Raw genomic sequence first — 24,826 nt, 5'->3', positions numbered from 1 at the left:
CTCATTTAGCTATAGATTAGTGATGAATCAACTGAAAATTGCCGATAAATTCCATATTTTCTGATAGTGAATTTTCATCTAACTAGGGATCATTCAGTGAAATCTTAAGAACATTGGAATGGCAATTAGTTAATTAAATTCCATTATTATTCAAATTTTATAAAATGTAAGGGAGAAAAGTTACGAGAATTTTAACTATAAGATCTAGTGCAGAAGGAGAAACGAAATATCAATCTCCAATCCATACATTTTGATGAAGTTGGAATAAAGATAAGATTAGTGCATAAACATATAGTATCAAAATTATATATAAGATCATAAATCGACTGACTTGAAGTACCTATGTACTATTGAAAAATTAAAATGATAGTATTATTTATCACATGAACTCATGTCATAAAAACGTAGAGAGTCGATATATTATTAATCATTAGACTTCATAGAGAACACAATATTTTTCATGAAAAACTTCCTTGCTCAAGGGAATAAAAACCACGACCTACATTGCGTAGGATTTCAGCAATCAAATTTCACTAAATTCAAGAGCGATTTCAGATTACAAAGGATTATCTAAAGGAAAGTCTCCAAGAAGATTAATTTTCTTCTTGTCACGAACCTCACAAGTTCAATTACTAGATCATTTCAATTTAGGATTTATTATAATTCAATAACAACCCTAGAACAATATCAATTACATCAGACAGAAAACACACCTCACTTTGTTATAGTGTTGAGCTTGATTCTTCAGTATCTTTGTCTATCATCAAAACTTCATATTTCTGAATTTGTGCATTCCATCAATTCAAAATACCAAACTTGAATACTGCAAGTTCAAATCATTTCCTTTTTGTTTCCTCTGAGATAAGGAAAAAAGGCGCAACCCCTGTATAAAAAATAATAATTAAAACATAATTTAATTGAATACAAGTGCAACATTTGAAGTTGTAACAAAATTACTTGAATCTGCAGAAATGGAATGTTGGTTTGATTCCTTGAACAACAAAAAATCCATCTTCATTTATGTCGCAGATGATGACTTTCGCATATTTTAGTAAGTGAATTGGAAGAAAGTAATATCCTGTATGAACATCATCAATATAAATCATTAACAACGTAGACGATACAAATTCGATATCATCATCATCATTATCATTGAGAATCGTAGCGTCTCCATGTATGATATTCTTGGAATTCAATTCCTTCCATCCACCATTTGCTTCAATTCTAATTATGCTTTGAAATTTGTCGGGTCGAGCCGGAGGAACCCAAACTCTAATTTCAATATCATGGTTGCACCTGTTTTCTATAACAGTGAGTACTTTAGCTCCCATTAATTTGCGTGATCAGTGCTCGTGTGTAGTGTATGTATTTAGTGCTTGTGTAATGCATGGAAGTGAATTATGGAGAGTGAAAACTTTTGTTATAAGATATAGGGGTGTAAAATTGACTTAAATATTTGATATAAACTCTAAGAAGGGAGAACTATTCCCTCGGCCCTTTTTTACTTATCAAATTTTGACTTGACACATCTATTAAGAAAATATTGATTGTTATAGTTAGAGGCGGAGCTAGGTGGGGTTCATGGGTTCGGATGAACCCAGTAGCTTTTCCGTAGACCCTCTATTTGTACTAGAAAATTAATTAAATATATATGTATATTAATTTGTAAACTCCTAACAAAATTGATTGTCGGTTATTACCGAAATTTAGAACTCAAACTCTTAATCCTGACTTCGCCTCTAGCTATAGTAATAAATTGTGGATATAATATGTAAAAAATTTAACTTTTCTTGATTTGTAAGAAGTAACGAGTAAAAAGAAAAAAAATTGAACGAGTAAAAAAGAAACGAGGGAGTTTAAGGCATGTGTATACAAAAACACATATTAAATAAAAGGTCAAATATCTACTTTAAATTTTATCAAAAGAACATGTCAAATTAATCATAATGAAAATGAAATTTCAAGATAACGTTTAGGAAACATCCAAGCAAGTTAAGCAGTGTACTTTTTGTACGTACAACAGTACTCACTTTAACTAATTTGATGCTTTAATTTCCTTCACTAATTCCTTGGTCAACAAGCAACAAATATGGAAAAATTAAAGCTTGATTATAGGGGTGGCAATTTCAATACATTTTAATTCAATCCATCCAAATTCGATCCAAACCACCCATTTGCCACCCCTAAGCTTGAACAAGAAAAGAGAATGAGAAAGGATTCTCTTAAAGTTGAGGAAATTACAACGACATCACATGAGATTCATCAAGTAAGGATACATCATATGGTTATTAAGCATATATACTATTAACGTAAAATGACAACCTTTATATTACTTGGGCATATACTACTATAAAAAAATATTGCATTTAGCTACAAACTTCATCATAGGTCCGTCACTATTTTTCTTGTAGCTAACGAAAATCTATTTTTGGAGATAATTATAAGTTGTACTAGTACTCATAAGGGAGTCTCCTATTTTTCTTATCACAAGGCTAGAGCTTTTCCTTTCCGAACAACCTCTGATTATTATCACGCTATCAAAAATAGGATAACAACGGTGTTTAGACACCAAAATCACATAAAACAGAAACGAATTACCAATTTCGGAGTCAAACCGGAATTGTGGAACCCACGCCGGAATCTCCGGAATTGACTCCGTATAGAGGTCCTAAACTATGCCCTGACCCTGTGTTCCAAAATTGAACACGATCCGAGACTCAAAACAACCAACACAATTAAGCATGCAATTGTCACAATAAATAGGCCAAGACAGCCTAAAGGCACGCAAGTTCGCCTCATAATTGTCACAATATTGATCATGATTTTATTTCTTAGGTAATTTCGGTGTAAGATATTGAAGGAGTTATACATAATAATAGAGGTGATTAGATACTAAGCTTCATACTATTACTTTGACAAAATTATTAGCTCTTATGCATGATAGCACTAATAAAAATTATAGGATAATAATTACTTCATGTCTCTAGAAACTCCACTGATCCAGTTGAAGTAATATAATAGGTCTATAATCCGTAAAGGCATATATAATACATAAACATAACCCTTAACTTGACTTCAACTGACAATCATGACTTTTAACTTTGGGTGTGCACAAGTAGGCCTTCAAACTTGTATAAAATTGAACAAATAGACACACGTGTCCTATGTGACATAATACATGTAGGATGTCACGCAGAACACAAAATTGTCATGTAGGGCGTGATGTAGGATGAATGTGTCTATTTGTTCAATTTTATACAAGTTTAAGTGTCTACTTGTGCAGACCCAAAGTTAAAGATCAGTTGAAAATAGATAAATCGTTAGATCCCAGCTTCCAGTAACTATCTCTTTTCTAAATCCTCCGGAAAACAAAACAATTTGCAGATGGAGTCATTAGTTGAACAAACTTCTCATTCAATTACACAAGGATATAACACTAGATGCTTAAAACAAGGAAATATGACAAATTGCTTAGCCAAACTCGTCCTTACCCTTGAAAAAATAAGAGAAGTCTGAGAAGCAAAACACAAACTTCTCATTCAATCATCATCATTGAAACATCCCATAACTGTTCAACTAGTCTGCCTGAGAAGACGCCTCAAGTCACTTGTAGAGTCGAGGCTATCTTTACTTTTCTTCTTGAAGAAAGCCGGCACAGGCAAAGATCTCGGTGGCGGCGAGGAGGAGAAACCCCATCCAGCATAGAATTCAGCATCCTTGTGTGCTTAGGCACCATATCCAGCTCTGTACTGGACAACACCAAAATCTTCACCCTTGTTTTCCTTTACAACCTTCAACACTTGACCGCGCTTAAGAATTTTTATAGTGGAAAAGTTAGCAGATCCATTGTTTTCCTTTACAACCTTCAATAATATGATCAAACCAACACAAAAGATGGAGGAAGTTGTAGAATATTATGATCAAACCAACTCAAGTTCATAATCCTTTAAATAATAACTCATGAGGATGTGTATGATGTGGGAGTTAATAGCAACATAATTAAATTTAGGGCTTTTAAGGTAAAATTACAATTTATCCCTTAAAAGTTTATAATTATAGAAATCCCTCAAACGGATACAATAATGTAAGCGCTGATACATTAATCTGATGCGCGAGATACATTAATCGTTAAGTAAGATACATTACATTTTAGACATGATACATTAATCTAATGCGTGAGATACACTAATCTGATGCGCAAAAATGAGAAATTTTAGAGATTTGTAAAACTTATAGGAAATAATGGTAATAAGTAAACTAAAAGGCGAAATTTCTATAATTTTTCCTTTAATTTAATATGATGCCCAATGAATTAGTTATTTAGATAGTCGGTAATAAGTTACCAAATTAATTTTTAATTTTTTAATTACAAAATTAACGTGTCTATTTTATTAGTTATTTAGTTAGTCGGTAATAAGTTACCGAATTAATCAAGAGGTTTTTCCTATATTGATTCGGCTTAGGACTACTAATCCTAATTAATTATAATTAAGCGGAATTTTTTTTGGTAACTTTGCAAAGAAATTTAGAAACTGTGTCTATTTTATTAGTTAGTCGGTAATAAGTTACCAAATTAAACAGGAGGTTTTTTCTATATAGATTAGATTTTTTTGGTAACTTTGCAAAGAAATTTAGAAACTGTGTCTATTTTATTAGTTAGTCGGTAATAAGTTACCAAATTAAACAGGAGATTTTTTCTATATAGATTAGATTTTTTTGGGAACTTTGCAAAGAAATTTAGAAACTGTGAGCATAGGACTAGGAAATTACGATGGCGGAAGAGCATGAAATTGAAGAAGGAGAAAGATATGATGATTCTCATATAGACATTGATGCTAAGATTCAAACTGTTTTGGGCGATTATATGAAAGATTTTGAAGGAACTGTTTCTGCTGAGAACTTGGGGCCAAAATATGGTGTTTATGGTTCGTTTTTGCCGATTGATCAACTTGTAATTCAACCACACATATCTCAAAAACTCCCTTCTTCTTCTCACAAACCGATTAGGATTAGGATTAAGCTTCGTTCTGGTAATACTGCTGCCCCGAAGAGTAGTGATTTACACACTGCTTCTGATAAGACACACTGCCCGGAACTGACCACTTCTGGGGATGAGTCACCACTTGCTCCATTCATTATACAAGAAGATTGGATTCGATGTTCTACATGTCGGAAGCGGAGGCCTCTCCCGTATGGTACAAAATTGTCTCAGAGTTGGGTCTGCACTATGTTAGACTGGCTTCCTGGCATGAACTGTTGTGACATTAGTGAGGACGATACCACAAGTGCTCTACATGCCCTCTACCAATCTCTCATCCAAAGTAACTTTCAAAATCGTGGTGCTAAGGGTACTTCAATTGATGTAAAAGCACATAACGGGAGGGAAGTTTCTGTAAAGAAAAGAAAATCGAGGGAACAAGACTATTTAGGTAATGAATTGGGTGAAAGTGATGCCAATGCTTTTGAGGGTAAATTCAGGAAACAGAAGAAGTCGAAGGTGATTCAAACTGAAAAAAAGAAGTCCAGTAGAAGCAAGGGTGAAGGAAAATCAAGAAGGAGAGATACAGAAATCAAGGATTCTGCTCCTATAGAGAAAGAACAGCAGGCAAATAAGTATGGAGTAAAGCAACAATCTCAAGCAGAATGTGGCATGATGCGCAAACCAGTTTACAAGAAGGCCATTGGATATGGGAAGGTTGCGAGGGCCTACATTGCATTTTGGTGAAGAGGCATGTTGTTACTAGCAAGAGATGTATACTGTTTTAATATTTCAAGTACAAGAAACAGAATTTTCGTAAGATTCAATTTTGAGTATTAGGTTCCTTCTGTTGGGAACAGTGAAATATAGTGGAACTACTGTATTAGCAGTCATTAGTTCATTTTTCTTGTTTTCTGTTAAATTTGTTTATATGTTGAAAGTATATGAAAATAAGCAACTAATGATTCTGCTTCACAAGTTTACTTTATGTACTTTGAAGATTACTTAAGGCTTCTAATCCCAATTGCATATATTAATTAAATATCCAACTTCTAAGTCTTCCAATGCTATTTATCTAAATCTATTTTGGTGTTAAGGGTTGGATCTGGAGACACAAATTCCTTGGTAATAATCTGACAAACAGTTTTGGAGCTTCATTAAAATAGATCTTGAGGAGTATAAAATGATTTCGATGGTTATTTGGTTAATGTGAGGGATGGATCTTATTTTTTCTCTTTTTCGATGCTAACTTTACATTCCCCTGCTTAAAGAAATCAGTATTATGTATCTATCTTGTTGCACCTTGGTTTTTGTGGATATTAGTTTTGTGTTTCGAATTGTTCCATTTCATTAGTGAATCTGAGTTGTAAGGAGAAGTGAAATAACAGATTCAGTCGTCGCATGGGCATCAATTGTTCTTTTCCAGGTTATGCAGTTAAAGTTGTATTGTAGTTTCATGAATACTTCTAGAACAAAATGTGCAATATAAACACTTGTAGTTGAAACTGTCAACCAGACTGAGTCCAACTGCTATCCATGATTTGCACCTAGTAGCTGTAGCGGCAAACCCAAATTCACTGAGTATAACCAAAACAGTATCCGAGTATTGCAATATACGTAATTGGGAATAGCTTGTTTTGTTCCTATTATCAAATGATTCAATATTTTCACCCATTGATTGCAGAAATTCTGTTGTGGAGTGGTTACAGTTGTCATTGATAATTCTAATCACAGATTAACTTATGTTGAAACTTGTTTTGTCTTGAAGCACACAATCTAAACTACTTGTTTGTGGATCACTGGAATCCGTTTTTCTGTAAGTTGATCTTACTGTATTGTTCCCTTTTACTGGCTCAAGAACCTTCATTCAGACTCTCCTTTTCATTCATGTTCATCCTATTTCGATTTGTTTGCATCGGATCCAATTTTATAACCTGTTACATTTTATTGAAAACTGAGGGTTGAAACATTGTGACTATTAAAGCATGATTACAATGTCAAATATGTATATGCACTGATAGCATTAGCATGTTAGTTACATGAAGACAGAGTAAATGGAGCAGTGTATCCTTTGAGATTTACAAGTGCTCATAAGATTTCAGGCTATACTATTAGCATCTTATTCTGTGTAGCGTCTAAATTTGACATTGACGTGGTAATTATGATATAGAGTTACTTTCCGCAAAATTCTCTGGTGTTTTAGGGGGTCCTAAGTTATTTCCAGAATAATTTCTCTCAGGTTTCAAGAAACAGATAAGTAGAGCATTATAGAGTACAAATAATGCAATAAGGTGTAAAAGATATATGATGGACTGCAAACAACACTATTTTCCCAACATGTGCTTAAGTAAGGCAAAAATCTTAGACAAATTCAACAACTTCCAATAGAAATCATCACATCTAGATGCCAAAGTTAGTTGTTAGTTATTTAGTTAACAGCTAATTAGTGGATTTGGCTCCCCTGCTATCCATTACACTTTCTCTCCATTCCGTCAAGTATATGTTCAAATGAGAGATATTCGTCTTATTTAAAATTTAAAAGTCAAAATTATCTATCTATATATAATAGGAGAAGAAAAAAGGAACATGTCAGCACCACAAAATTCAAAATTTTAAACTATAAATAATTAAATATTATATAACTAATTAAATATTCTAAATTCAAAATTTGAAATAAAAACACAAGTGTCAAAAATCAATTGGTTATAAAACTCCACTTCAAATCAGTTAAAATATTCAAAATTCAATTTTAAAAAAATTATATCTAGGACTGATTTAATATTTTTTTTAAAAACTAATTTATACCTTTTTTAAAAAAAAAATGCATTTATATAAACACGGACAAAATGTCATCTATTTTTATATAAAAACGCTGACAAATGTCATCACAAAAAAAAGTCTATTTTATTTTTATTATCGTATAAAAATTGCTTTTTAATATCGTATAAAGCGATTTTTTAAATAACTTTTAAATCTGCTTTCTTTTTTTTTGGATGCTGATTTTTTTTTTTTAAAAAAAGTAGCATTGAAAAAAAAAACTGAATTTGTTTAGCAGATTTCTAAAAAGTGCATAAACGGTTTAAATTCACAAAAAGAGTTTTAAAAATAAATTTTAAATTTCAAAAGAATTCAAACACACGGTTTGCAAATCTCTCTAATTAATGAGTTAAAAAATAACGGTTACAGAATTGAAACTATTTATATATATATATACTAATACTACAGTGATGTTGGCAAACCATTCTTTCAGCTTTCTTTTCTTTGTATCAGTTTTTGTTCTTCTTTTATCTTTGTCTTATTTATATGTATATTCATTGTTCTTCATTTTTGCTAAAATTGTTCAATCTAAATGTTAAATTTTGATATTTTTTTAGTGCGTTTGTGTGTCACTTCAAAATGTGACAGTTTAATATTTGAAAGATTCTTGGGGTATAAAATCAACACTAGAGGTAAGTATTTATAATTTTTTATTTTAGAATTTAACAAGTTTGTTCACCGTATTAATTCATGTCTCTTTTCTTAATATAGATTTTTAATCTTAGCGCAAGAAAAATTTGTCATGATCATAAATTTAATACAAAATTTTAACATATATTTTTATTTGATTGTATAAACAATCATGAAATGATCTCAATATTTTGTTGAAGTTATCTAAGATTCTATACTATTTTAGTAGTATATTTTGAGTTTGTTGGTTTGATGCTTAAGTTTTAATTAGTCGAATAATTAGTGTGTTGATTTTGTTTTTTTGATACTTTCCAATAATGAAGTAAGAAACTATTTAAAAATTATAAAAATTAAGAGTTACATAATATTTTTAATTATATTTATAAATTTTAAATTCAAAATTTTGAATTGAGAGTGGTTAATTAATTTTAAAAATATAAGTTTAAAATTAGAAACAAAATATGTAGTTTTAAAACTAATCACAACTGTTTAAGGATAATATTTATTATAATCTTAAATTTTAACATTTCTATTTAGACTAATTAATTAGTTGGCCTAATTAGTTTTAAGGATCACGCATTATCCAGTCTTTTAAGCCTTCTGTTTATTTAGTTTAGTTTTTATTTCATGGCCTTTAAGTAGTATTGTTGTGAAGAGTATGATGTTTAAACATATGTTATTTACGTTTTCTTATAAAGTTCGATAAAACTATTATTTGTCTTATAGATGGGACATCTTTGATAATTCTATCTTTTTTTATTAGAGCATGTTTGGATAGATTTATAACTTATGGCTTATAAGACAAAAATCACAAAATAGAATTCCTAAAATCCTATTGCATCATAGAAAAATAATTTCCTTATTAAAATTAATTATTTGTAATTTGTAATCATATTAAATTCTAAACTAAAATTTTAAAAATTAAGTTTTATTAAAGAATTACTTAAATTTATCGTGATATAACCATTTAAAAAAATATATAAAATTTATATTAACATAACGATTAAAAATTTTAAAATTTAAATGATCCGCTTTAAAATTTTAAAAAATATTTAAATAAAATGTGAATATAAAACTGAATTACTAACTAAATATTATCATTTTTTTTTTCTAATATTAAACTTTGATTAGAATTTAAATAGTCGATTTTACAACTTTCCATTACATTTCCACCTATACACGAACTCTTTAAAACTGATTAACAAAAAATTAATAAAATAAAAAAATATATTTTGTTAAGAATAAAAATAAATTTATTTATTTGCAAATTCACTAAATATGCTTACTAGAAAAGTGTAAATCATGATTTTTTTTACCCCTTTTGAATAGCAGCTACAAGGCAAGTTTTTGTCTCCTGTGATGATTAAAATTAATTAATTTATCTCCAATTATTATTGCAGTTATTTTTTTTAATTATTAAGCACAATTTTAAAATTTTCGTATGGTAATTTTATGAAGGAATGCTTCAAAAAAGGTAACTGATTAAGAACTTCTTCGCCTAATTATTTTGGATCATACTTTTATCATGAAATTTTTTTTCAAAGTAAATTTTTAAAGTATTTATTATTAGCAATAGATAATCAAAAAATTTCATCTGCTTAACTTATCCATATTAAAAATTACAATTTTTTTTCAAATAACTTATCCAAAAAAAATATGCTCCTAAATCATAGGTGCACAATAAATCATTTATCTCCAACCCAAAATAACATACATGCAATAGAAAAAAAAAATAACAAACATGAAAATTAAATCTCTTTTTTCAAACTTAAATAATTATAAAAATAAATATGGATAGTTTTTTAAAAATAATTATAAAAATAAAGATAGATATGTTTTTCTTCAAAAAGTAAAGGCAAAAGAAAATAAGACATGCAGCATATATGCTGGGTTATTCAATTATGAATATGAACAGTACGTATTAGTAAATATATTAATTTTTAAAAGAATTAATTTAAAAATAAAATTTATTTATTTTTTAAAAATGGATAACTACAGTTATATAAACTGCATACAAATAATTAAATAACCTCATTAATTTTTAGCATAATAAAGCACTACAAAAAAATATTATGTTGATAAAAATAATAACCATATCTTTTTTTATAAATAACAGAAATATTAATGGGTAGAAAATAATAAGCTATAGTTAAATATTTTCTTTTAAAGTAAATAAATTATAGAACGAAGTGATGAAATCATAATATTTGAAAAGTAAGTAATTTTTTTAAACTATTAGGATACTTAAGATAAATGAACTTTCTTTAACTTTTAGAATATAGAAATCTAACCATAGATTCTTAAAGAAAATTGTACAAAAAAGAACTATTATTTTTCAATTCTAATCTTATACTAATTTAAGGATGTAAAAAATATTTTGAACCTTTTTTATTCAAAGAAAACAATATGCAAAAAAAGGTCATTTAATAACATTTCATGTGAAAAGTTTGAACTAATAAATTGTTAATATGAAAAAAATACAACATAAAAATAATACATGACAAACGTGTAAAAGTATTTGAACTATGTTATATTTTCTGAAATTAAATAATTAAAAAATTAATATATCCGCACAACGCGCGGGTACGCATACTAGTATTATATTATATTAACAAATATCGTAATTCGTAACCATAGTTAAGTCAAACCATTTTAGAAAACTACCCTCCAAATTTGGTAAGAACACAAATATTTATTAGTATCTTTTTTTAAAATAATAAAAATTGAGGTAGAGGGAGGAGATTACAATTTGAGAAATCAAACTCTCACCATCAAGTGACAAGTAGCCAACCAAGCCTCTAAGATTCTCCATATTCATTAATATCTTTTTTCTTTTCTTTTTTAATCCAAAAGATTGAGGCTTAAAGCCTCATTTATTTTCATTTTAAAATCTGTACACAATCAGGCCCAAAAATTGGCCCAATGTTGGAAAAAGAAAAGTCAAAATCTTAAGAGACAAAACAATATCTTAGATAGCAGCAGACAGCAGTACTTTCCTAAATGAACCATGGAGGAAGATGAAGAGGCGTAGAGGCATCGGCGATGCTGTTGGGTCGGCGTCAGTTAATCCAATTCCTTCAAAAATCTCTGCTTCTAATTTCATCTCATATTTTTTTTATTTGAATATTAGGATTATAGAACATAAAACGTTTATATTTAATATGATAATTAATAATCTTCAAAAACATTTTGCCTTTAAAACAATGCTTTCTTTTATTTCAAAAAAAAAAAAAGGAAGATAAAAGAATATTTTTTAAAAAAATATTTCATTTTTTCCCCCTTCAAACAGAATAGCCACATTTTCTCCTTGGAATAATTTTGGTATTTCACGTTTAATTCTAATAATCTCTCGTCCTTTTATTTTCCTGCTCTTTTATCTTATGGTTTTTGTTAACATTGATAATTCGTCATCTTTGTTTTTTGTTTCTCAACATATAATATAATATTTAAAGAACAAAGTTTACTAGCACAAAAAATTATTTTGTTGATTCTCACCTTAAATATCATATAATTTAATATTTGAATATAAAAAATATAAGATGAGATTAATAATATTAATGAATACTAATATTTGTACGTAATATTTTATTCTTACCAAATTTGAAGAGTAGTTTTCTAAAATTGATTGACTTAACTATAATTATGATATTTGTTTTTCATCTAGATAAGCATTTGACAAAATAGAGAGAAGGAATAATGGAGAGAAGCCCAAAGTATTACCTCTTCAAAATTTAATGTCCCCTATTATTCATGGAAGGATGATACAATCATTTGTTCATTTTCTGTAAAATTAATTTAACAAAACACACATTTAATTAAAAAAAAAATTAAAAGTGTGTCCAAGTCAACGAAAATCAAATTAATATAAAAAGCAAAAATACTTGGAATTTTGACTTGTGTAAAAGTCAACAACGATTCAAACCTCATTCTACTACTACGTACAGATGTATTTAAAAAAACACTTGATCTCATGTCAAAGTAACCCAATTTCTAAAACAACAACGCTTACAAAAATGATATTATATAACAAAACAAACATATTCAATCTCATTATGCAGTATTAAAAAATTACAGGATAAAAAAAAAGTGTGTTATTTGGTCTTAGAGCAGTCAACATGTGGACTAATGTTGAAAGGAACATTGGCCTTACATATTCCAGGGAGTTTAGCAGCACGGCTGACTGGAACTGCGGTAGAGCTAGAAACAACGCTCTTTATGCATTTGCAAGCGCTCTGGCGGTCAGCTATTGTACGTGCACTGTTGAGGAGAGATTTAATTCCACTACAACACTCTGATGGCACACTTAATCCACCACCTAACACGTAACCAAGACATGGTTCAAGGGTTGTATACAATGTGTTGCACGTAAGAGTTGCATCCTGAGAAGTCGTGGCCGTAATTGTAGCCATGACCACCGCGATGCAAATGAGAAGCATAGGAAATCGTTGCTTGTTTAGCATTATTGTGGAAATGGCCATCGATTTGTAATTTCCTTATCAATCAATGTATATATATATATATATATCAAGACACAAAAGATGTGATAATTGACAAGTTAAGTTAGGCCATATATATCAAGACACCAAAGGTTTTTGGCCCACATGTGAAGTACGTCAAACATGTGAAGTACGACATTAGTTGATATACTAGTAGGTTTCATATTAGACTGTTCGATTTCATAATTAAATCATTATTTTTAACAATAAAATAGTAAAAGATGGTAAATATAAAAATCTGAAATTAATATATCTATATATATTGGTTTCACATCTGGCGTCCGGACCTACATTGGAGCCCGAGTGAATCTGGATTCACGCTGAAAAGTCTCACATTAAAGGTAAATGCATGTGCTCCCTAACAAAGACGATAATGTATCTAGGGGGACTCAAACAGGTAAACCTTTGATTAAAAATGAAGGAACATTTATCAATCCACCACAATCCTTATTGGTAAATTGAGCATTTATTTATTATCGACTATGTACTCCTTCAGCCCTATGCATATCCAAAAAATGCTACAAAACAAAGTTCAGTCACTTTTAAAAATTATTAGTCGAGTGATTGTATAATAAATTAACTCATAAAAATGCTCGGCACTTGTGGAAAAAGGAAAATTTGTTCTTCTTTCTTGGAAGAAAGATATGATTTTGCTAAAAAGATCACATAGACGTTAAAAGCATAAAGTTTGGTCAATGGGAGTGACATTTATCGCTAGGAACACATGTATTTTTTACGGAATATTTAACGAATTTGATGAAAAACGTTTTTGTCTAAAATTATTTTTGATGGATAATTATAGATTGAACCTACACAATTTTACATATAGTATGATGGTTGATCATTCGTGGCTAATTGAAGCTATGGTCTTTTTATTTTGGATTAATATCAACAGTATAGTTTATCCAACAATAAATTTTATTCCACTTAGGAAAAAAAATAAGAATATATTGTTTAATACCTTAATTTACATAATATTATTCTAGTCTTTTTATTTACCACATTAGCATTTTAATTACAAGTATGACAATTTATTATAAAATAAATATCTACACGATTTATGTCCTATTTTATTGGTTAGTGGACTGAATTTTTGAGAATCATATTTTATCTTTTATTTTGTTTAATTTTTAGAATCTCAATTATAATTATATTTGGATATGTTCATTTAATAGATATCTCACTTTCTCTTTCTTGTTAAACTTACACGGAAGGAATACCATTGATGCACTCTTTATTAACCATTGTGCGCCGCCATGCGTTTATATATATATATATATATATATATATATAGACTTAGAGGCATTCAATCATAATATAGCATATGGTGTAGCTTCGCGCCACTGCCTTTTTATTTTATCTTGTAACGTGAATTAAGTTAATACACATGATTTCTTAAAAACTTTTTGCTTTGTATTTGAACTTTTGTACGTTTTTTACCTTCATTCAATGCTTTTACTCTTCTTTTTTTTTGGATTTTATATTTATTTTCTTTTTTTTTCTTTCCTTTTGATTTGATTTTAAATTTAAATCTAAATGTCTCGTATTTAAAATAAGTTAAATTCAGACACACACACTTTTTGACCAAAGAGATAAAGTGTTGAGAGATAAGATTCTCTTTTGTCTCTTTCTTCATGACGTAAGTGCTTACGTCTTTTGTTTTGTCTTTGTCTGACTGTCAGGAATGTACAGGAATAACAAGAATTGTTGAAGCACAAATTCCAGAAGAATATGAAATTCGTTTTGGAGAAACACAAGAAATAGGAAGTCGCAGTAACAATCCGAGACTTTCATTAGAGTATGAAAAAAATTCAATAAAGAAAAGTATATCCCACAGATATTCTAAAAAGATTCTTGAAATCTCTAACATTACGAGAATTGCAGGAAGAATCTTTAACGGAACTGAATGGAAAAAACAAGAAATTTTGTTACAAACAGGTGTCACGGCAAACCATGTCAAAGGTATTGTATTAGATGGATTACCAATCTACGAAGGTACCCCTTATACTTATAAGACCTTTGAAGGAAATAACTTTAGCTGTACAAATATGTTAGAATTACCAATACAGTTGGATACAATAAGAATAACAGTCCCTTGTTATATTACAAATCACGAAAGTGATCACAACCTAATTTTAGGAAATTTGTTCCTTAATAGTCTAAATGACTACAACAAGGAAAAAATGGAATAGAAATGAGTTACAAAAATGAAACTTGTTTCTTACCAAAAATCTAAATATGCCCAAAGAAACATCTTTTAGGAAATCAATCTTCATGGAAAGTTACTAACTTAACAACATGTTATCAAATTGACAATGGATCAGAAGCTAGTTTAGCAAAATCGTTTTTACTAAAAAATTGGGATACCAATAAATCTAACATATCAATGATTGGTATTACAGGTGTCAAAGAACGACTATCACAGTCAAAAGAAAAGGTAGAAATAATTTTGGGATAAAAAATTGTTCCTATAAATAAAATATTTGCCTATGATAAATTGGAGACTGACTTGTTGTTATGGAATGACTTTCTCCAACAATTTCAAAATTGTCATCAGACATTATATATGATAAGTCTCAAAACCCCTTGCGGACATTTTATCAAAGTCCCAAGAAAACAAAATCCATATATTCTTGAAAAAGAAAATGGAAATTATAAGAGAGAATATTTAGAAAATCTAAAGAAAATCTCTTGTAAATGTCTTAATCTAGAACATATAAAGGAAAATCTACAAAAATCTTATGGAGAAAATTCCTTAGAAAAATGGGGGAAAAAATCAAGAAAAGGCAATTTTAATAGTTTGTATACCTCTCTTCTCTAAATTCCAAGAATAGTCTTAAGTGAAGATATAGATCTTCAACCTAAATGAGGAACAGTAGAAAAGTAGCCATAAAACTGAGGTCAGGAAAGCGAAAAATTGTTTATAGCCCGAAGGAGAACTGCTGCGATAGTGATAAAAACTATTCAACGAAGGACAAGGAGAAAGGTATAAACACAAAACTCTATATTTCATAATTATTATCTTTAAGTTTATCGTATCCTTAGACTTAAAAATATTTAGTACCTATAGAGAATCAAAACATTATCATGATTATCCAAACAAAGGCAATACACCTCATTAATGCTTAAAGCATAATATGAAAAATATTCAATATCACTTATACTTAGTAAGAAAAAGAGCAAGAAAATATCGCATAGCTCTATATAAACTAGACAAATCCATACAGAATTTGGAAAAGGCCTTTTTATCCATGATGCTAAAATCTGTAAAATTAATTGTAGCAATCCATGAGATAAAAATGATAAGAATACAAGAGTATTTTGAATACATAAATGCAAAACACATATTAAAAAGGAATGACCTTTATACAGCATAAAGATGCTATTCAAAAAATTTTGCATACCATGTATCCGTGGATACATCACAGCTATATATATATATAAAAGCAACTAAAAGTGAAAATATAAGAAACTATTTAAAGAGAAAAAAAATATAAAATTTAAAGTGAAGAGGGAAATAAATATTTTACAAAAAAATAATAATAATAATTAAATATATATAAGTTTTAAAGTCAATAATTATGGGGTACTAACTAATTAAGATGACAATTAAAAAAGGACATGTGTATATCAATTTATATATTAGTTGTCTTGAGGATTTTAACGATACATTGCCTCTTTCTATTTGTTAATACTTCCTCAAAAAAGTTCTAATTAATGCCCCTCAAAACAAACATATTACAAAAACTAAAACGGATAGTTATCCCATTTCTGGGTGAACTGTGATAAACAAAGTTAACTTTCGTTAGCTCACCCCAAAACTCAAAAAAATATTACAAAACTTTTAAAGATAGTTTGCCCACCTACAATTTTATTAACTTAGTGAATAATTGTAGTTCGACCTTTTGTGGAAAGTTAATAAAAAGAAATGTACCACGTCCATTTTTGGGTGAACTATATTTTTCTAAAATTTTTGTAATGTTTTTTTGAGTTTTGGAGTGAACTAACGAAAGTTAACTTTGTTTATCACAGTTCACCCACAAATGGACATTTCCATTTTAGTCTATTTTTAGGAAGGGTACATTTTTGTATGTAGTATCCAAAAAAATGTTTATTTTAGAGTCAGACTTGCTAGGTACTACGTCAGTACAAAATGCATGAAAATTAAAAAAAAAAGTTCGGAAGAATAATGAGATCCTAGTTAAATTAAAGTGCGTCGCTAAAATTTTGATTATAATTTTAAGATACTTATACCTTATTCCAAAATAAAATAATAAGTACGAAAATGAATAATAACCTCAAAGTAAAGATAGCCTATTATACACATAAACCTATTATAAACCATGAAGAAAAAAGGATTAACAAGGACTCAAACCTCGTTCTACTGCTACGGATATGTTTGCAAAAAACTCTTTTCATCTCAAAGTAACAAAAAGAAAAGGAAGAATTATTTATTCAAATACCAATTTGACTAATTTCTAAAACAACAATGCTTACAAAATATGAAATATATATATATATATATATATATTATTACACTTATTTAGAAATGACACTTAGGGTGTACCAACACAACATAATAGAGTTGTACCAACCAACACAGCATAAAAGAGTTGTACCAAAAGCAATAAGAAATAGTTCCAAAACTAATACAAGTTGTACCATATGTGGACCCACTTCATTCAATTAAAGAGTTGTACGACAAGAAATAAGGAATGGTTTAGAAATTACTCCTTATTAGAAGTGAGACTTTAGAGGACGAACACGACGCTATCAAGTTGTACACAAAACATTTCAAATTGTACTATAAAATTAATTGTGGCTCATTAATTGTACACGTGTCTTTCTACATATACAACAACCCACATAAATAATTACTTTTCTGACTTTTTTACCTCAGTTTCTCTCTCTATATATTCGGTTTTTTTTCTTTTTTTCTACTTTCCATTCTCCCTTTTACTCTATTTAGTTTATCTTTGATCTTAAATTTTTCATACATCTTTAAAATATTTTGAATTATTAATTATTATGATTATAATATTTTGATTTTTACGTAGTTTACAAATATATAAATTTTATTTTAAAAAAATTGAAGATACCATACACAAATTAAATTTACGGTCAAACTTAAACTATTTGATTCTCGAGAAATAAAAAGTGTCACATGAAATGAGACAGAAGAAGGATAACTCTCAATTAAATTTATTTCACTTTTTATTTTCCATTTTAAACATAATTTTTCAAGTTGGATTTCTAGGAATTCTATTGTAGACCCATTTAAATTTTACCTTTTTGTTTTAAATTAGAGAACTTGGTCGCACTTCGCGCAATCATTAAAATTAAATATTTTTGATTAATTTTATATTTACTCTGTTGTTTAATCGTAATATTATTATTTGTTTTAATAATATGAAGATTGTGAAAAAAATAAAGCATGACAAATTTTACATCTATTAAATGAGGAAGAATATATTTTTTATCAAATAAGTTAAAATATATTTGCTAATAACAAATTCTTCCATTGCATGAAGTTGATCCTTTAATATATAATATATATTCCGGTGTACCATTCTCCTTAAATGTTTAAGAAATATCTCGTAATGTGAAATAACACTGTAATACTCCCTCTATCCCTAAGTACTTGTTCACTTTTAAATTGACACATTTATTAAGAAATCAATTAATGACATAGTGAGTTTATCATTTTACCCCTATTAATTATGAAATAGATGAAAAATTCTGCAATTTTCAAAGTAATTAGTCATTTAATTGAGGGTATAATAGGTAAAAACATTGTTCTTTCTTCATTTGTCAAAATGGACAAGTAATTAGAGACAACTATAAAAGGAAAATTGAACAAGTAATTAGGGACAGAGGGAGTACTAAACAAATGCATCAACAAATGAAGTTTATATTAAAAATATATTGAATAATGACGTAATGATACCTTAATAGAATTTCCTATCCATTTTAAAAAAAAAACTTCACCCTTTCAATTTCTTTATATCTTATTATTTAGTAGAAGAATCATCATTTATTATACTCTACTCTACCTTAATTTGTACCATCAGAGTTCTATGAATAAACATTAAATTTTAAATCGAAATAAAAAATCATTGAAAAATGACAAAAAAAATAATAATAGTATATGAAAATTAAAATAAGGTGCAAGAAAAGCCTTTTCACGATAATTTTTTGAAATATATTGATAACAATTAAAATGGAGTTGTTATTTTATCTTTAAAATTAAGTTTGATTGAATTGAATTAGTAGAATGAGAAAAAATATTAAACTGATAACTTTTTAATGTTATTAAATGCATAAGTTTCCTTGGGGTAAAAATAGACCCAAAAGTCCATAAATATCCACAGATTGTTTTAGGTTCTGCTTTCATTTTTTCGAACAGGACATTTTTACTGTTCATTGGAATCCTCGGAGTCACGTCTCAGTGGTGAAAGCTTGTCATCTTTAGCTCGGTTGTTCTAGTTCGCTGCTCCGAAAAAGGTAACAACTCCTCTTCTCTCATTTCATATTTATTCCAGTTAATTTGTTCTCTGTTTGGTGAAGTAGTTGCATATCTATATTTGTTTCTTTCCGTTTGAACTCTCTTAGTGCTATAATGCATGAATTAGGATGATGTAGTAGCTAGTTTTATGGTGCAATGTCCTCATTTCTCATTGTCTGTTGTTGCTTTGGTTTGAGAATGAGAAAACAGTAGAAACTTCATGTACCCTCAACTGAAGAAAAGTGTTCTTGTGTGTTTATTTTGAGTAGTATTTTAGCTAGATTAACTAATTTCTTGAAATCGTGATTGTTTCTTTTGTTAAAATTTCCCTTAGAATTGTATCTAAGTGTTAAGGTATGTCTTTTGTTTTTTTCAGAATGTGAAATTGTTGTTTAAAATAGTAATATGGGTTTGTGTATAATGAGACAGCCTTAACTTCTATGTTTTAATTTGTTACTATTGAAATATCCTGAAAGCTCTCATTTAAATTCATTGTTCGGAAATCGGATGCTATTTTGAGGATTATGTCATCAGTGATCTAGTTAATCCAAGCATGGCTTTAGGTTCTTATTTTCATATCTTATCCAATTAGGCATATTTGTGAGTGCTGAGTAGACCTAAAAAATTATGGCCTTGATGTTTCTTATTGTGAAGGTTCCTTGTTAATACTAGTTTGAATTCGCGCAGTAGATATATCTATCCTCTGTTTTCGATCAACTTGAGTGGTATATATCTCTTTGGATTTATACTCATGACGGGATGCTTGTAACTCTACCATTTTAATGTGACGATTTAACTAAGATTACTCTTATTTTCCAAAAAAAAAAAATAGCCCTCCCCATCTTTGTCCAAAGTCTAAAAATATCCTTCTGATTTTTAACTTGTTGTTTAACTTAGTTATTTACTTGAACGTTAATATTCAACAGTGATATGAACATTGTTTTGTATTATGCCATTGTTTAACATATTTGCTTATGTTGCCTAGTTTAGTTATTTAAATGTAGTTATTTTCTTGCTTTGCCTATAATGAGTTAATTGGCTATTGTCTTCAATTTTGATCCTTTGATATGACAAACCGGCAACCTTAAGTCTCCATAGATAAAGCTAGTTTCGTATTGTATGAGGTGATGTTAGCTCTTTAATGTATCTTTGGATTGCATCAATTATTGCTTATAAATTTTAGTCATATATACATATGTGTGGGCATGTGCTTTGGAAGTTCCATGTGGCTTGATTTTCATTACCTTAGTATAAGTTTTATTACCTCCTATTTTGTGTTGAATTTAGTGACCTTTTGGTCTTAATTTGGTCTAACAGTGACTTTAGTAATATTTGCATCTCAAAAAATATTTAAGCCACTTTCATCTTAATTTTAAGTTACGTCTTAATTGTTCCCTTAATTCGTACACTAATTTTTATACTCGCTTTTCGTTGCATATGAAACTCCATTCGAGTTCACTTTGGACTCCACTCTTGCATATCCTTGAGTTGTTTCGAGTCATCCTCATATATTCGGTGAAAAAGAAGCTGAAACAGGCCCCGGAAGTCCAAAAAGCAGACTGTATACACGTTATATACATTCAATATACTCTATATGCAGCTTTATACACTTATATACAGGTCAAAAATGCAAAAATACAGGGCTAAGGTGAAATATAGGTGTTCGGAAGCAAGAGATACATGAAAAGAGCCTATGCATATGCTGATATACACTGATATACACCAGTTGTATACAAAAAGGGAATCAGGTTAAGCCCAATAGTAGCAGCGAATTTGGCCCAAAAGGGCCCAAATTCAATTTTTCCCTTACTCTTTAATTATTTAATTGTGATTATTTATTGTTTGTTGTTTAACTCTGTTGTTTAACTCTAACTTTATAATTCTTAATTAACTTAATTAGATTCCCCAAAAGGTGAGTTATTTTTTGTTATGTTGGTTTACTTTTTTTTTTTTTTTTGTGTTCATTTATTTTACTAATAAGATCTTATATCATTAATTGAATTAAAACTCTTTGTTCTTAAAAAGAAGCGTTACTTAATGTTTTTCACTTAACACATTTTTAGTTCGTAAAAAAAAAATTATTTCAAGTTAAGGTTTCTCCCAAATAAACTTTAAAAAGCCCTTTTTCAATTAATTAAAAAAAAATAATGCTTACTTAGTCATTTTCTCAAAAAGCTTAGTCAATTAATTCAAAATGATATTCATGCTTTAATTTATTAAATTGGTTTAAATTATTATTTCAAAATGAATTAAATAAATTCTAATTAATCTAATTTTATTAATATTTCAATCACTTGTATTTCTAGTCAAATGTATCATTTTGGATCCCTTCCTCTAAAAAAATAAAATGAAATAAAATGCGTCATTTATTTAATTATTTTCTTAATCAAATATATTATAAGTTATTATTTTTTATGTTAAATGATTACTTTTTCTAAAAATAGTCAAATATATTTTAGTCAAGTCACAGGTCAACCGCATGTTAGCGGACACTTCGAATGCGTAAATCCTTCTTGAAGTGTAAATTGAACCCCGAACCCTTTTTGGTATTTTCAAATGATTTTTTCTGTTTAAATCTTTGAAAATTATAAGTTTTCTTGATTTCTTTAAAAAATTAAGTGACGACTCTTTTCTAAGTATTTTTTTAAAATTGTTTTATACTTAGAACATTTCAAAAAGTGATTTTTCTAAAGATAGGAAAATTACGGCACAACATCTATCATATCCCACTCTTTACATGAAGTTGGTAGGGAAGCTCAATTTTCTTACAAATACTAGGATGGATATAGCCTACAGTGTGCAACACCTCAGTCAATTCATGCAAACACCCAGGGAACCACATTTAAAAGCAGCTTATCATGTCCTTAGATACCTGAGACAAGATATACAATGGGAATTTTCATCTCAAACAAGCCTGACCTTACCATCACTGCATATTGTGACTCAGACTGGGCTGCTTGTCCTGATTCAAGGAAGTCAGTTAGTGGTTATTTAGTGCTTATGGGTGACAGTCCTATCAACTGGAAGTCTAAGAAACAAGCCACTGCTTCATTATCCTCTGCAGAGGCAGAATATAGAACTGTGCGACAAGTAGTAGGTGAATTGGTTTGGCTTGAAAGGTTATTGACTGAATTGTCTGTACAATGCCCCTTACCAATACAGGTTTTCTGTGACAGCTAAGCTACATTACATATTGCCAAGAACCCAGTTTTTCACGACTGAACCAAACATATAAAAATTGATTGCCACTTTGTTAGAGATAAACTTCAACCGGGCCTGATCACACTACATCACATATGCACAAACTCACAACTGGTAGATATTTTTATAAAGGCTCTGACTGGAGTTAAGCATACTACACTATTAAACAAGTTGTCTGTAAACTCACTTACCTCCAACTTGAGGGGGGTGATGAGAATATTAATTAGTTATTACTATTAGTTAGTTAGATTTAGTTACAGTTTTGTATAGTTTGTTAGCTAGCTCTTAGTTTGTGTATATATATATATATATATAGGAACACATATAATGGTTACACGATTAATTCATATTCAATGAAACACATTTTCCATGTAGTTCTTCCAGAATCTTCTTCTTCCTTTCTCATATGAACTCAATGTTCATCAATGGAGGAATTCGATTGTTTGTGATCACAGAGTATTGATTTTATCAGAGAACACAATATTTTTCGTGAAAAACTTCCTTGCTCAAGAAAATAAAAACCACGACCTACGATGGGTAGGATTTCAGCAAACAAATTTCATTAAATTCAAGAGCAGATTCAGCTTACAAAGAATAATCTAAGGAAAGTCTCCAAGAAAATCAACTTTTTTTTTTGTTACAAATCTCACATTACTCATCACTTCAACTTAGGATTTATTATAATTCAATAATAACCCTGAACAATATCAATTACATAAAAAAGAAAACACACTTCACTTCGTTATAGTGTTGAACTTGATTCTTCAATATCTTTGTCTATCATCAAAACTTCATACTTTTGAATTTGTGCATTCCATCAATTCAAAATACCAGACTTGAATACTGCAGATTCAAATCATCTCCTTTTTGTTTCCTCTAAGATAAGGGCAATAGGCACAACCCCTGTAAAAAAAAAAATGTTTCATAAATAAATCAATTAAAACATAATTTAATTGAATACAAGTGCAACATATGAAGTTGTAACAAAATTACTTGAATCTGCAGAAATTAAATGTTGGTTTGATTCCTTGAATAACAAAAAGTCCATCTTCATTTATGTCGCAGATGACTTTCGCATATTTTACTAAGTGAATTGGAAGAAAGTAATATCCTGTATAAACACCATCAATATAAATCATTAACAACGTAGACGATACAAATTCTTCTTCATCATCATCATTAAGAATCGTAGCGTCTGCATGGATGAAATTCTTGGAATTCACTTCCTTCCATCCACCATTAGCTTCAATTCTGATAATGCTATGAAATCTGTCGGGTCGAGCCGGAGGAACCCAAACTCTAATTTCAATATCATCGTTGCACCTGTTTTCTATAACTGTGAGTTTAGCTCCCATTAATTTGCGTGATCAGTGCTCGTGTGCAGTGTATGTATTTAGTGCTTGTGTATTGGAAGTGAATTATAAGAGTGAAAACTTTGTTATAATATATAGGGGTGTAAAATTGACTTAAATATTTGATATAAACTCTAAGAATGGAGAACTACTCCCTCAGTCCCTTTTTACTTATCAAATTTTGACTTGACACACCTATTAAGAAAATATTGATTGCTATAGTAAGTTTACAATTTTACTCACTACATTTTTTCAAAGAAATTAACTTAATGTTAATAAATTGAGGATATAATATGTAAAATAAAATTATCATTTCTTGAAGTAAAAAGGAAAAATTGAACAAGTAAAAAGGAAACGAGGAAATATAAGGTACGCGCATAAAAAAAAAAAAAAAAAACGCATATCAAATAAAATGTCAGGTATCTACTTTAAATTTTAACAAAAGAACATGTCAAATTAATCATAATGGAAATGAAATTTCAAGATAACGTTTAGGAAACATCCAAGAAACTTAAGCAGTGATTTATCTTACAAAACTAATCATTAGTTTGTGCACTTTTTTTCATTCTTCTTGTTGAAGTAGCAACTCAGCATATTTATAAGGCAAAGAAAAAACAAAGAGTGAGTTGAAAATTTTGCTCTTGCATATCTTTAATTTGCTTTTATACTTTTTGTACGGACAACAGTACTCACTTTAACTAATTTGATGCTTTAATTAATTTTCCTTGGTCAAGAAGCAACAAATATGGAAAATTAAAGCTAGGATGAGAAGGGATTCTCTTAAAGTTGAGGAAATTACAACGACATCACATGAGATTCATCAAGTAAGGATACATCATATGGTTAT

At 29.0% G+C, this 24,826-nt stretch overlaps 2 protein-coding genes across 2 annotated transcripts; both read right to left on the bottom strand.

The window, feature by feature from the left end:
* Positions 1-831: 831 nt before the first annotated feature.
* On the bottom strand, positions 832-1,331 carry LOC125842500 (uncharacterized). Its single transcript, XM_049521801.1, has 2 exons — positions 958-1,331; positions 832-883 (listed from the first exon to the last, which is right to left on the bottom strand). Exons 1-2 carry the CDS (start codon positions 1,329-1,331, stop codon positions 832-834), a joined length of 426 nt encoding a protein of 141 aa, XP_049377758.1.
* Positions 1,332-12,483: 11,152 nt separating this feature from the next.
* LOC125842502 (non-specific lipid-transfer protein 1-like) lies at positions 12,484-12,927 on the bottom strand. Its single transcript, XM_049521803.1, has one exon. The coding sequence runs from the start codon at positions 12,901-12,903 to the stop codon at positions 12,517-12,519; it is 387 nt and encodes a 128-aa protein (XP_049377760.1). The 5' UTR covers positions 12,904-12,927; the 3' UTR covers positions 12,484-12,516.
* Between the last annotated feature and the right edge of the window lie 11,899 nt (positions 12,928-24,826).

Source organism: Solanum stenotomum, chromosome 10, assembly GCF_019186545.1.
Source record: "Solanum stenotomum isolate F172 chromosome 10, ASM1918654v1, whole genome shotgun sequence".
NCBI lineage: Eukaryota > Viridiplantae > Streptophyta > Magnoliopsida > Solanales > Solanaceae > Solanum > Solanum stenotomum.
This window is presented reverse-complemented; position numbering and strand designations above follow the sequence as displayed.